The following is a 14492-nucleotide window of genomic DNA, read 5'->3' on the forward strand; positions in this document are numbered from 1 at the left end:
CTATATGGCAAATATATGTAGTATATATTTATAAAGATATAAGAAATACATAGTAAATCTTTTTCTATATGTATATAGGATATTTGTGTGTTTGTGTATGTGTGTGTGTATGCCTGACACAATGTAAGTGTTTAGAAGTGCTAGTGGTTTCTTTCTTTGTTTCTTTGCCTTCTTAGATAGCCATAGGGCAGGTAAGTGGAGAAGGACACTGAAGGGGTCCAAGCTACATATCACACTACTCACCACCTGGGACATCCTCCTACAGTTAAAGATATTTTTCCCTCTTGCTTTCTATTGGGCTAGCGGTAGTTGAGAGCAAGAAGAGAAACTCCTCCTCCTTTAGAGATATCTGAGGTCGTCCTGGGAAATCTCAAAAAGAATGAGCGTTATGTAAAGGACTCTAATCTAAGTTTCTAGAATCTTGCATTTGTTCATATGTGTGCTGTTTTCTACACACCTGTCATTTATATTCCCAGTATTGTATTTCATTATGTAGAATGGGAATTTTAATCTTTATTTATAAACCAGCTATTTGTGGACTGTGCACTCTATTTCTGTGATTAACAGGGTATATTAGGATACATAATCCCCAAGTAGCTTATGGGAAATTAGAGAAACCAAATATGGGATAGAAGTAATAACACTTGTATGAACGTGGTATGGGAGCTTAGGAGAAGGAGGAAGTTATTTTTTCCCTGTTGGATTCAGGAAGGCTTGCAAGAGGGAGCTCCATCTGAGCAGAGCCATGAGGACGAGCAAGGGGTTTACTGGGTAATAGGGAAAAGATGGGCATTCTTTTTTATTTTTTTTTAAAGATTTTATTTATTTATTTGACAGACAGAGATCACAAGTAGGCAGAGAGGCAGCCAGAGAGAAAGGAGGAAGCAGGCTCCTTGCTGAGCAGAGAGCCTGATGCGGGGCTCGATCCCAGGACCCTGGGATCATGACCTGAGCCGAAGGCAGAGGCTTTAACCCACTGAGCCACCCAGGCACCCCAAAGATGGGCATTCTTGACACATGGATTGGTGTGGAAAAAGGCACAAAGGTGGGGAAGGTCTAACTGCTAAGAGATAGATGATAAATTTCTTCTAGGTGAGAAAAATTGGAATTAAAGTCTTAAACTGGTGTAATATCATCTTCCAACAAAATTAACCCATGTAGTGTTTTACTATCTTTCTCTGTTCTTATCTGAAAATGCAATCATGTTACTGTTGATGTTCTTCTATAAATATGGACACAAATTTTGACCTGGACAGGACTGAATGCAGAGCTAGGAGCCCTCTGCTTTGTCATCTTGCTTTGTCAAATTCCTTGATTCCTCTGATTGTTAAGCAAGTTTATTCATATACATGGTATGTGAAGCATTTCTATAGGTGATGAGATGTAAAAATGAATTAGGTAAAGTACAATGCTGTCATGTGTATAGTCTCCTTAATGCTTATAGTCATGATTCTATACTCCACAACACCTGAGTGTTTATGAGGCAAAACTCACAAACTGCAGAAACAGGGGGTATAGCTGGCTGAAGAGCCGCTCTGATGGCTTATCCAGTGGGTTTTTTGTTGTTGGTTTTTGAAGTTAGTCGTAACTTATCCAGATGGTAATTTTCACATAGAAAATTTAGATTCTGGCTTGCCTTAAAGCAGGCAAAATGTAGGGCCACCATCATCTCAATGTAACTATCAGCTAGAGACCCTTTCTAAAATTGAGACAGAATCAGCTTTTATTTATTTATTTTTTAAAAAAAAATATTTTATTTATTTATTTGTCAGAGAGAGAGGGAGAGAGAGCAAGCACAGGCAGACAGAATGGCAGGCAGAGGCAGAGGGAGAAGCAGGCTCCCTGATGAGCAAGGAGCCCGATGTGGGACTCGATCCCAGGACGCTGGGATCATGACCTGAGCCGAAGGCAGCTGCTTAACCAACTGAGCCACCCAGGTGTCCCCAGAATCAGCTTTTAAAGTGCTACTTTACTCTTGGAATCAGAGCAAACAGAAATAAATGGTCACAAAAATTAGTTCTTTTATTGACTCCATGAAAAATATGAGGAACAGCTCTACTGAGGCAACTAGAAACATTTCCATAATCATGAGATTATAAAGCCTGCTTGGTTTTGAACAGAACTGGATAAACATGACCAACTCTTTGACCTTGGGCTTCTTTTTCCTTTTTTTTTTTTAAAGATTTTATTTATGTGTTTGTCAGAGAGAGAGAGAGAGAGAGAGAGAGAGTACAAGCAGGGTGAGTGGCAGGCAGAGGGAGAAGCAGGCTCCCTGCCAATCAAGGAACCCAATGAGGGGCTTCATCCCAGAACCCTGGGGTCATGACCTGAGTGGAAAGCAGATGCTTAACTGACTGAGCCATCCAGGTGTCCCCGGGTTCCATGTCTTTCCATATGGTCCTTTGGTCTTTTATTCTTCGTGAAAACATTTTCCAGGTAAAGTTTTTTGAGTTAAAACTTGAGATAAAACTGTTTGTAGAAGGATGAAATGGTTTGAATGACTGGTAGGAAGTGAGATGACTGATGTAAGGCAGGACACAGACATTTTAAGCATGAATTGTCATGTGTTTATTTCAATGTGAATGAATAATCAATATGGTAAATCTCTGGCTTCATATGTATCATTGTTTAGAATCAAACTGTGTGAAAACATGAGTTGATGAGAAGGAAATGTTAATTAACAATACAGAAGGAATGGAGTCATGGTGTAGGTTGCCTGACGTCTGGGAAACTCTGAGATAGACAGGCTTACCTGGGTGGATGCCCTAATTGTCTGGCTTCTCAGTTTGAACTTGGTTCCCAACAATATTTTCTAAGAATAGTCATTACTGCTGATATATTTAGCAGTTGGGTCTTTCCCTTTGATGCCTTTTCCGGGGAATTGTAGGCCCCTTAACTGTTAAGATATGTTCTTCGTTCAAAGCCAGGGTTTTCCTGCATGGAGCATCATGCCCTACTCTCTCCTACTTGCCTCATATCCTTCCCTTAAGAGGGTCTAGCTTGGTTGTCTGCTAAAGTGTGCGGGCTTTTTAAAAAGATAGCTCAGGGTTTGACTCACAGCCCTGCTATTCACCTACCACATTGTGACCTTAGACAAGGTGATTGTCTTCCCTTTTCTGCCAGGGAAACAGTAAAATTCTTTCCAGATACACAGACATACTAAGTCTGATGGTGGGTTACTCTAGATCCTGAGCACAGGTAAAAACACTAGGAAGTGTAGAGAGTGCTACCTACTGGATAGTATTGTAAGGCTTAATCCCAATTGCCCAGTCTGAAACAGGTGCACCAAAGACATGGTTGTTTCCTGGTTTATTTTCAACAGTCCCACAAGCCATTCAAATCATGAGTGATGTGGAGATATTTTAGGCTGTATAGAGCCCATCCATTAAAGCTTCCTCTTAGTTTTTTTTTTTTTTAAAGATTTTATTTATTTATTTGAGAGACAGAGATCACAAGTAGGCAGAGAAGCAGGCAGAGAGAGAGGAGGAAGCAGGCTCCTTGCTAAGCAGAGAGCCTGATGCGGGGCTCGATCCCAGGACCCTGAGATCATGACCTGAGCCGAAGGCAGAGGCTTAACCCACTGAGCCACCCAGGCGCCCAAAGCTTCCTCTTAGTTTTAATGAATTTTAGGCCTCTTGTTTTCCTATTAGACCCGAGGTCGAACTACTGGAGTTAGCCAAGGATGGGAGCTACTCCACTGATGTTTGTGGACCGACTGAGCGGTATCCTCCAGGGCATTAGCCAATGACCATCAGTCTCAGTGGTGTAAGATCACCCTGTAGTTCTGTGTTGAACTTTTCTCTTGCTCAACTGAAAAACGGCTCCAAGGGAGAGGGATTTGCATGTTGCTTTCCGTGTAATACTTAATGTTTTTCTTGATAATCTTAAAGCAACAAAAAACAAAACAACAATAATAAATATACATGTTGCATTAGTGAGGTTTCTCCAGGGAAACAGAGCCGAGAGGATATACGTAAGGATTTATTATAAGGAATTGGCTCATGCAGTTATGAAGGCTGGCAAGTTCCAGGATTTCTAAGGTGATGTGGCAAGCTGGGGATGCAGGAGAGCTGATGGTGTGGTTCCAGTCTGAAGGCAGGCAGGCTTGAGACCCAGGAAAAGCTGATGTTTCAGTGCAGGTCAGAAGGCAGAAAAGAGCCGATGTCCCAGTCGAAGGCCATCAAGCAAGAGAATTCTCTTTCATTTGGGGAAAGGTTTACCATTTTGTTCTAATCAGACTTTCAAGTGATTGGATGAGGTCCACCCACATTAGGAAGAGCACTCTGCTTCACTCAGTTTACCAACTTAAATATTAATCTCACCGAAACTTAAAAAAAAAAAAAAAGAGAGTGTCTGGCTGACTCCCTCAGGGGAGCATATGGCTCTTGATCTCGAGGTTGTGAATCTGAGCCCCACATTGGATGTAGAGATTGCATAAATAAATAAACTTTTAAAAAATATATTAATCTCACTCCAAACCACCCTCACAGAAATATCCAGAATAGTGTTTGATTGAACATCCAGGTACACAATGGCTCAGTCAAGTTGACACATAAGAGGTGCCTGGGTGGCTCAGTGGTTGGTCATCTGCCTTTGGCTCAGATCATGATCCTGTGGTCCTGAGATTGAGTCCCACAGGTCCTGGGATTAAGCAGGCTCTCTTTAAGAAATCACCTCCCCTTCCCTAGATATTCTGCAAGGCTAACGACATACCACCTTTAAGCCTCACCTTATCAAGGATGCTTAACTACCCTACTTAAAAATGTTATTCATAGCTTCCCCCATTCTCCTTCCTGTTACATTTTCCCATAGACCTTATGACCTTAACTGTCTATATAATTTACATACTTATATTTTTTGTCTCTCTTTTTCTTTCTTTCTTTTCTCTCCTCCTCCCCCTCCCCCCTCCCCTTCCCCTCCTCCTCCCTCTCCTTCTCCTCCTCCTTTTGGTTTGGTCTGCTGTGTTCTCTGATGAGTCCCACATTCCTCTAGTGTGTAGATACTCAAGAAATGATTACTGAATAAGGCTCTGCCAATGAAAGGCCCAACTGCCACTACATAATATTCCTGAGATGTCAAGGTCACGGACTGATGTGGGCTCCCAGCCAGCCGTGACCAGCTCCTCACTCAACTGAATCTCCACTCTGGCCATCCATGAGGCCTAATGGGGGGCCTGGAGGAGACACCCCCTTTCCTCTATGTGGCAAGTGCAGGTGATCCAACCGCTCTTTATCTGTGCGAACCTCAGTTCTTCTTTTTAATGCCTTCTCTCGGAAATCCGCAGCCGTCATCGACCCCCGGCCCACCGCCTCTCTCCTAGCCTTTCCAGAGGCTGAGGCCTTGACCACGAAGAGGAGCTGATGCTGGCCGCCCTCGTCAACCCTCAATAACCGCGCGTGTAAAGGCGCCTTGCCGCCAGCAGGGGGCAGGATCTCCGGCTGAGTTTCCCGGCCCGGCCCCCGCTTCTCTCCAGCTCCCCTCCTTCTTCCTGGGCGGAGTGAGGAAGGACGCCAGGGCCCGGGGAATCTGTTCGCACGGGGCCGGGGCTGGTGACGCGGTGCTGGGCTTCGATTCGGGAGAGCCGAGCTCCCGGGCTCCTCGAATAACACTCCGGCGGCGCGGCCCCTGAGCCCCGAGACACCGGGCCCGCCCCGTTATTCCCTAGGTCCCTTCACCCCCAGGGGCTCCGCCACCGCGGGGACGGGTCACCGCTCGTGGAGAGAGGTCTGGAGGTTCTACAGGGAGGGCCTCGCCTCCTCCAGAGGCGCAAACCCCGGACCCGGGGGGCATAGCCCGGGAACCAGGTGCTGCCGGGAGAGGGGGTAGCGGAGGAGGGGAGACCCCAGCTCTCGCTCCGCACCTTCGCCCTTCCGGGCGGGTCCCGCTGTCGCCCCTGCCAGGGCCGGTAGGGGGCGCTGCGCCGCCCTTCCCGCGCGCCCGGGGACCGGAACGTGACGACCTGGTTCTTCCGTAGAGGTGGCTTGCCAAAGGCTCTTTGAAATTCTGAGGAACACTGCGCGAAAGTAAGCCAATAGGCTTCGGATAAAGAGCGCCTACTGTGTACCACGAGCTCTCCATCACGACGGTGGTTAGATGTGCGGAAGGCGGGGGTGTGTGCTTCTGTCTGCGGGGCTGCTGCGGGGTGACACGTGGGGGTGTCCCGGTCAGCTCAAGGTTTCATCGCGGTGGTACTTTTAAGTTTTCTTCCTAACGTCATTGTCTGGACTTTCTATTACCAGGATCTTCCTTACCGACAGAGAAGGGGCTGCAGTGAGGTAGTGCCTTTGACTTTTTCCTTTATATCTATGTATGCATCGCACATGCAAATGGTAAGCGTAAATGCAATACTGAGAAACAAATCTGGTAAAAAGGATGTTTTCCTTTGGTTGTTGTTTGTTAGGCTCCAGTTTTCTTTTCCAGACGCAGTTCAGTTTTTTATGTCCCTTCACCATCTATCTATTACACAGATTTAAGTATTAAATATTATTAATATATTTGATGGAATATGATTCAGCCGTCAGATACATGAAATCTTGGCATTTGCAACAGCTGGATGGAACTGGAGGACGTTATGCTAAGTGACAGAAGTCATTCAGAGAAAGACAATTATCATATGATCTCAGTGATCTGTGGAATTTAAGACACAAAGCAGAGGATCATAGGGGAAGAGAGGAAAAAATAAAACCAGAGGAAACCAGAGAGGGAGACAAACCATACAGACTCTTAATCATAGGAAACAAATTGAGGGTTTCTGGAGGGGAGAGGGCAGAGGGATGGGGTAACTGGGTGATGGACATTAAGGAGGGCACATGATGTAATGAGCACTGGGTATTATATGAGACTGATGAATCACTGACCTGTACCTCTGAAACTAACAATAATTATATGTTAATTGTTGAATTTAAATTAAAAAATTTAAAATAATAATGAACAAATATATTATTACAAAAAAATAAATAAAAATAAAAGTTTATTGACAGGGCGCATGGGTGGCTCAGTGGGTTAAGTGTGTGCCTTCAGCTCAGGTCATGATTCCTGCGTCCTGGGATTGGAGCCCCTGGTCTTGAGTGGTCAGGCTCCCTGCTCAGTGGGATGTCTGCCTCTTTCTTGACCTCTGCCCCTCTCCCTTGCTCACAGGCTCTCTCTCTCTCTTTCAAATAAATAAAGAAAACATTCAAAAAAGTTAATTAACATGTATATATGTGCATGTGTTCCCTCATTTTCCTTCACAGATGAATAACAATTATACGCAATGTAGTACACTGTTTCCTCTTTCCCACTAAGAATATATTTTGGACCTATTTCATGTCAGTAGCAAAGGTGTACTTGGTTCTATTTGCATAGTATTCTGTTGTAAGGATATGCATCATATTTTAACCAGTTCCATGTTCAGGACATTCTCTTTGTTTCCCAACTTTTACTAGTATAAACCACTTAGGAGGAATATACTGGAACAAAACAGCAGCAGGAGCCCCATGGATTTATCTGTAGCGTGTGTGCTGTCCATAAGTCCTTCCGCGTTTTACTGTTTACATCCCTGGATGTAAGTTCTGAAGCTCCCGCATGAGTGTGGGTTCCGGGGGCTGTGGGTTGAGAACAGGAAACCCTTCCAGATGCACTTGCTGTTACCAGACCTAAGGAAGCCTAGGGAAAGTGAACATTCTGGGCACAACTGAGTAGTTATTTTTATTATGATTATGATTTTTTTTTCCTTTTAAAAAATTTTTTAATTTCTTTTCAGTGTAACAGTATTCATTGTTTTTGCACCACACCCAGTGCTCCGTGCAATCCGTGCCCTCCCTAATACCCACCACCTGGTTCCCCCAACCTTCCACCCTCCGCCCCTTCAAAACCCTCAGATTGTTTTTTCTGTAATGGGTATCTGAGAAATCAGTATCAATTGGATTAGACTTTGGTCTTTTAATAGTGGAGACAGTTAAAATAAGCCATTTTAGTATACGGCGGACAAACTAAGGTACTAGGATGGACAGCTAACTTATTTTTACATTCACTTGGAGCATATTCTGGAGCAGATTGAAAGTTCCCATTTGTAAGACAATTTTCTTTTTTTTTAAGATTTTATTTATTTATTTGTCAGAGAGAGAGAGAGGGAGAGAGAGTGAGCACAGGCAGACAGAATGGCAGGCAGAGGCAGAGGGAGAAGCAGGCTCCCTGACGAGCAAGGAGCCCGATGTGGGACTCGATCCCGGACGCTGGGATCATGACCTGAGCCAAAGGCAGCTGCTTAACCAACTGAGCCACCCAGGCGTCCCCCCATTTGTAAGACAATTTATCAAAATTGCCTCACTTAACCCTCACAGCAGACTACAAGGTAGTTCTGACTCTCCCCATGCTAGAGATTGTCCTGAGGCCCAGAGAGGATGGTGACAGCAGGGAGCAGCAGAGTCCTGAGGGTCTACTTTCAAGCTCCAGTGCTCTTCTTTGGACACTGCTTCTCAGAGGGAGGCAGGGTGCGATAGGGTTAAGGTCAGTTCTGCCCATTCAGGCTGCCTCTGAGTCTCATCTCTAAGAAGGGTATATCATCCAGACTGAACTACCTGGCTTGTCAGGGTTTTGTTTCCTAGGTAGTTATGTTTCCTTAACAAGGTGTATTTGTAGAATGTGACAGATGGAACTAGCCTCTGTTCCAATGGTTTTCTCACCTTTCACACCCCTCTCATCTCCAGGTGCAAGCTGTGTTTATTATTTTTTTTTCTGATTTTTTTTATTTTTATTTTTTGAGATTTTCTTTATTTATTTGTTAGAGAGAGAGCACAAAGCAGGGGGAGAGGCAGGCAGAGGGAGAGGGAGAAGCAGGCTCCCCGTTGAGCAGAGAGGCCAAGGTGGGGCTCCATCTATAACCCTGGGATCATGACCTGAGCCAAAGGCAGACATTAAAAGTCTCAGGTCATGATCCCAGTGTCCTGGGATTGAGCCCTGCCTCAGGCTCCCTGGTCATCAGAGAACCTGCTTCTCCCTCTCCCTCTGTTGCTCTCCCTACTTTGTGCTTTCTCTCTCTGTCAAATAAATAAATAATATCTTTAAAAGAAAAAGAAAGGAAAAAGAAAAAAATGTATTGAGGAAAGAATTGATGGTTTGACATCTCCGTGTGTCTAGATTGGCTGAAGGAATTTTGGGAGTGCGTGGATGCTGCGAAAACTACAAGCTCTGGACATCACATTACTGAACTTAAATAAAATATCAAGGCTGCCATAGAGTGCACCCCCATTCCTAAAAGCCCAAGAAACAAAGGTAGATTTCTGGAAAAGTGAAGCTACGCTTCCTGTGAGAAAAAATGATTTTCCTCCTCATCCTGAGTGATTTGATCAGTGAACTTTCCAGAGCAGGAGGTCAACAGAACCAAGGGAACTAAGTACCCTACTATGCCATCCTTTCTGATCTTGTTTCTCAGGTCTCCCTAGACCTACTTCCTTGATGCCATATCCATAATCTCCTCTACCTTACTTCTTTTTTTTAGAGATTTACTTATTTATTTGAGAGAGAAAGAGAGAGAGAGAGAGAGATCATGTGCAAACAGGGGACGGGCAGAGTAGGGGAGAGAGAGATTCCTAAGCAGGCCCTAGTTGGGCACAAAGCCCAATACAGAGCTTGATCCCAGGACCCTGAGATCATGATCTGCACTGAAATCAAGAGTAGGCCCCTTAACAGACTGAGCCACATAGGGGTCCCTCTCCACTGCACTTAAGAAAAGGGAGGGGCGCCTGGTGGCTCAGTTGGTTGAGCAACTGCCTTTGGCTCAGGTCATGATCCTGGAGTCCTGGGATCGAGTCCCACATCGGACTCCCTGCTCGGCAGGGAGTCTGCTTCTCCTGCTGACCTCTCTCCTCTCATGCTTGCTTGCTCTCTCTCTCTCTCAAATAAATAAATAAAATCATTAAAAAAAATAAAAAAAAGAAAAGAAAAGGGAGACTGCAGGATTTTCTTCCTGAGTCCACTCTGGTAGCAGAAAGAACAAGGACTGGAGGCCAGGAGACCTGGGGTCTAGTCTCAGCTGTGCCACTATGTAGCAGCAGCCATGAGCAACCTTTCTGAGATTCAGGCTGTTCCTCTGTAAAAGTGGGGATTACATTATCTCAGGGATGGCAAGTGGAACATACACATTTACCTCCATCCTGCCTTCAACAGAGGCTACTGTTCAACCACATCGCTTATTAGAATTTTTTTCTGCAGCGTTCTAGGCAGGCCCATCCCATTAAAGTGGATACACGAGTATCCTACTTATTCTCCTGCAATTTAATAATCCTTACAGACCCCTCTAGCTCCTAAATGGAAGGTTCCAACTTTCCAACTAAGAGATGGCTATTTTTGTGATCTGGTAATAGCTCACTCAATAAAAGGAAAAGGAAAATTTAGGATCATAATTTCATCCCTTACTCCTGCCCAAGAAGACCTGGCTGGCTCTTCTTGAGGTTACCCTATCCTTCCTTCCGTGCCAGAGATTTTGGAATTTGAGCTCACCCTCCATCAGCTCACCCAGCAGGACAGTCCCAGACTGTAGCTCCCTTTCATCTCAAATAGCCCATACTTAAAAGCTTCATATTTGGCAGCAAGGCATCTCTGAGAAAAGGAATGATCTCAGGTCACTGAAAACCAAGAGTCAGGAGCAAAGGCATGTAATGCTTCTATTCAATGCTTACGAAATCTACCCAGATTTACAGTTCTCACCCGAGCAGGAACGCAATCACACAGACAGTACCAGATGGCGACAGCTTCAGAAATCCAGGTGGTTGCAACAGTGTTTTATTGAAAGAAGCAGTGAAGTGGTTCACACGGGCCCCCCTCCGCCCCCAAACCATGCAGGGGCAAACGCTGTGTGTTTGGGACAGGAGCCCTGGTTGGAGATCTTTCTCTCAGAGCCAGGAAGGGAGAGGGGAGAAACAGTTGCCACAACAGGGAGGTGGGGCATCTCGCTGCTCCGGCCTCAGGTGCAGACCTACACAGAACCGTCAAAGTGGACTATCTCATACTGTACACACTCACAGGCCACGATGATGGATTTCTGTAGCTGCTGGGTCTCGTAGTCGCATTTGGGGTATTTGGAGCCTTTCTTCAGGCGGCAGTCAGTGATGCGCATCTTGGAGCTGCTTTGGTGGCAGTTGGACTGCCCGTTCTTGCAGCGGACATTTCCCTGGAAGCAGATGGCCCGGACCTTATGCAGAGGCTCATGGATAAACGTGTTCACTGGCTTGCACTGTCCAACCATCATATTCCGGCGCTTCATCATTTCATTGCAGTAGCTGGCAGTGACGGTGGAGGTGTCCGGGTCCATGTGCTGCCGCTGGAACTTCTCGGCCCGAGACTCCTTGGCCAGTGAAGGCTGGACACAGCCCAACACCAGCAGCACCAGGACCAGTAGTGGGAACAGGATGAAGAAACTCTCCTGAGCCATGGTGGTCTCACTTCTCTGGAAGAGCCTAGCCAGGAAAGGGAGAGAGGAGAAAAAGCACTGCCTGAGAAAGAACCCCAGCTCCTACCTGTGGCCTCCCTGGCTCACAGTCTCTGTTTGGGTCAGCCAGAAAGGTACCCCTTCTCCTGTGCAATTTTTCAAGGAATGAGACGCTCACATACACTCTTGTCCAAGAGCATTTAAGCCCCACTAGCTGGAGAGAGGTGGTCTTCGCTTCTGGGTGGAGACTTGACAGTGAACTAAAATCCTACAGTCCTATGTCTGAATACTAGAAATTTTAAATTTAAAATCCATTTGAGGGGACACCTGGATGGCTCAGTCTGTTAAGTGTCTGCCTTGAGCTCAGGTCATGATCAGGTGTCCTGGGAATGAGCCCCACCTCCAGCCCAGCTCCCTCCTCAATGCGGAGCCTGCTTCTCCCTCTCACTCTGCTGCCCCCTCTGCTTGTGCTTTCTATCAATCTCTGTCATATAAATAAATAAAATCTTTAAAACACTAAAAAATAAATAAAATACATTTGAAAAATAAATACATTTATACCCAGTGCTCAAGGGGCTTAGCAGAAAATCCTTTTGAATAAACCGTGAACTGAACGGCATCCCTGAACTACCACCATGACCTGCAGAATCATGACAGACAGGGGCCTGTTGTCCTGCAACGTAAGGGAAAGAGCCTAGTGCCTAACACCAGCATCACAAAGGGATGCCATAGTATTCCCAAGAGAAATGCTTCCCTCCCCCAGCATCATTGGTTCCCTGCAGCCCACATGCTCCATCCTCATACTGGTCCAGCCCAAGCTTTCTCAGGTGCTAACCTCAGCCACCCTGGTCCCTCCAATCCAACGCATAAATAGAAGGAGTCCCAGAGATCTCCTCTTCAGCCACTGACCTGGATCTCTAGCTTGGTCCCTAGGACAGAGCAGAAGGCCCGTCTCTGTGATCCCTGGATCCCTGGGGAGGGAATCTTCTGCAGATTACAAAGGGGCTTGGCTTCCAAGGAAAGATAGGTGGGAGGAGCATCTTGGTTTCACTTTAGAGGGAACCAAGTACCTTGTAAAGAAGGACATTGTAGGGAATCATCTACACCACTCTTTTTTCAGGACTGCTGGGAAGGGTGAGTCTTGGCCACTACGGTACTGATGTCTGAACCCCAGCAAAGTCCTGGTCATCTCAGGGGGCCATTTTCACCAAAAAGCGCTTGGAGGTTTGCAAAGAACACATAAACATGTGATCCCCAGAGCAGCAGAGAGAGGGAGGTCTTCTGTCTCCCCAGGAGTCCTGGCATGGCTGGAATTCCAACACCTTTTCTGTGGGGAAGAGGGTGGGGCATCCAGATGCCCCCCAGTGGAAGGCTGCAAGGACCTGAGGTCTGGGGAGGGGCGTGGGCAGTCTCCGGGCAGGGAGGAGGAGGAGACCTGCGACCTTACCCAGTGCTGGCCGCTTCAGCTCTCCTGGATGTGGAAGGTGGGTGTGCGGCAATTCTTGGCCACAGCAACCACTCCTGGAAGGTCAGAGTGGAGGAGAGGAACTAAAGTCAAACCGAGTCCCCAAGGGATGTCAGGCTGGCTCAGTCACCAGCGCATGAGACTGTTGATCTCATGGTTGCAGGTTTGAGCCCCATCCTGGGATTGGAAACGACCTATAAGGAAAAAAAAAAAAAACAACAAAACAACAACACCCTCCAATCCCTTTTGGTGAAAAAAGTAGAGAACACCATATTTCTTAGCAGCAGAATTCCCTCTGTCAACTGAGAAAGTAGGGAAAACTGAACAAGAACAAAAGCCTTTACTGGGAAGTCTCAGGATTGTGTTTTTTGGAGCAATGCCTCAAAAGCTCTCTCCTGTACAGGAAGAGCAGAGTGTTGGGGATAAAGGGTCGGGGACAAGTATCTGACTTGCATCAGGGAGCAGAAGGCTCTGACAGACTGAGCCCTGCTGATTTACACTTGGGTTGATTAATGCATTGGTGTTACCACAACACACGATTTCTGATTTGCATGAATTAATAATCTGTTATCCGAAGGCCACACTGGCAGTTTTATGACCCAGATGCCAGGTGTCCCGTTGCTTTTATACGCAACTGCTTATAAAACAATTACTGTGTCTGGCCAGTTCAAAAGGTCTTTCCGCCCAGTTCAAAACTTCACTACAAGGGGAAATGGAGCTTCAAGATGGAGTCTGTCATGCCCAGAAATTTTATACGATTTCACACCTCCTAAAAAGAGACCTGTCTTTTCTGGGTGACAATTTACATTCCTCTGGAATGAGAAGAATAATCATAACTGCCTCCTTGCTCTGGATTTAGATGGTCTCAGTCCAAATTCTGATTTAGCATCTGAGGAGCTGGGCAACTCCCAGAACTGAATTTCTTTCCCTGTTCCTCCATTTCCTCAGCCCTGAAATGGGGATGATGATAAGTACGTCTTAGGTTTATTATGAGGACAAAATAAGGTAAGATGGGCAGAAGGCTTGGAGAGGTCCTTGGAAAGCATGATAAATGCTAGCTCTAGTGATGGCTCACATAGGGTGCTCTTGAGATCCTCCATAAAGGATCTGTATCATTGACATGGAGCCATCTCTGACTTCCTAAGAAAGTAGGGGTGAAGTAAAAACCTCCCAGGCTTTTTTTTTTTTTTTTTTGCAAAAAACCTGAACGTGAAAAAGTAGGCAGTTTTGAAGCCCTGAGGAGAGGAAGAAAGGGGAAGAGGAGAGAAGAGAGGGACTTTAGTAGAAAGAACAGAATTCTTTAAAGGGAAGAATTTTTATTATGTTGCCACATGATATCCAAGAACTCCTTCCGAAGTCAGCATGACTTGCTAACAAGTATGAATTGGAAAGTGCCAGTGGGGTGAGGAAGATGTGGTATGGTGTGAACTTTTACTTTTTTAATGTAATTTGCCCAGCACCCTACACTTCACCCAGGTTTGGTCTGACTCTTTGTCTTATACATAGCACGCATATCACCTGGAGTGGTGTTGGGAGGAAAACTTCCCTTAACCACTTAGGTTCATGTCAGAGAGCCTGCAATGTCCCTGATAAAAAAAGACTGACAGGAAAATAGACAAT

The 14492-nt window shown here is 45.7% G+C and overlaps 1 protein-coding gene across 1 annotated transcript; it reads right to left on the minus strand.

Annotated features, from left to right (window-relative positions):
• Nucleotides 1–10954: 10954 nt before the first annotated feature.
• LOC111153368 (ribonuclease pancreatic-like) lies at nt 10955–12648 on the minus strand. Its single transcript, XM_022512363.1, has 2 exons — nt 12626–12648; nt 10955–11435 (listed from the first exon to the last, which is right to left on the minus strand). Exons 1-2 carry the CDS (start codon nt 12646–12648, stop codon nt 10955–10957), a joined length of 504 nt encoding a protein of 167 aa, XP_022368071.1.
• Between the last annotated feature and the right edge of the window lie 1844 nt (nt 12649–14492).

This window comes from Enhydra lutris, unplaced genomic scaffold (genome assembly GCF_002288905.1).
Source record: "Enhydra lutris kenyoni isolate GAN:26980312 unplaced genomic scaffold, ASM228890v2 scaffoldscaffold31, whole genome shotgun sequence".
NCBI lineage: Eukaryota > Metazoa > Chordata > Mammalia > Carnivora > Mustelidae > Enhydra > Enhydra lutris.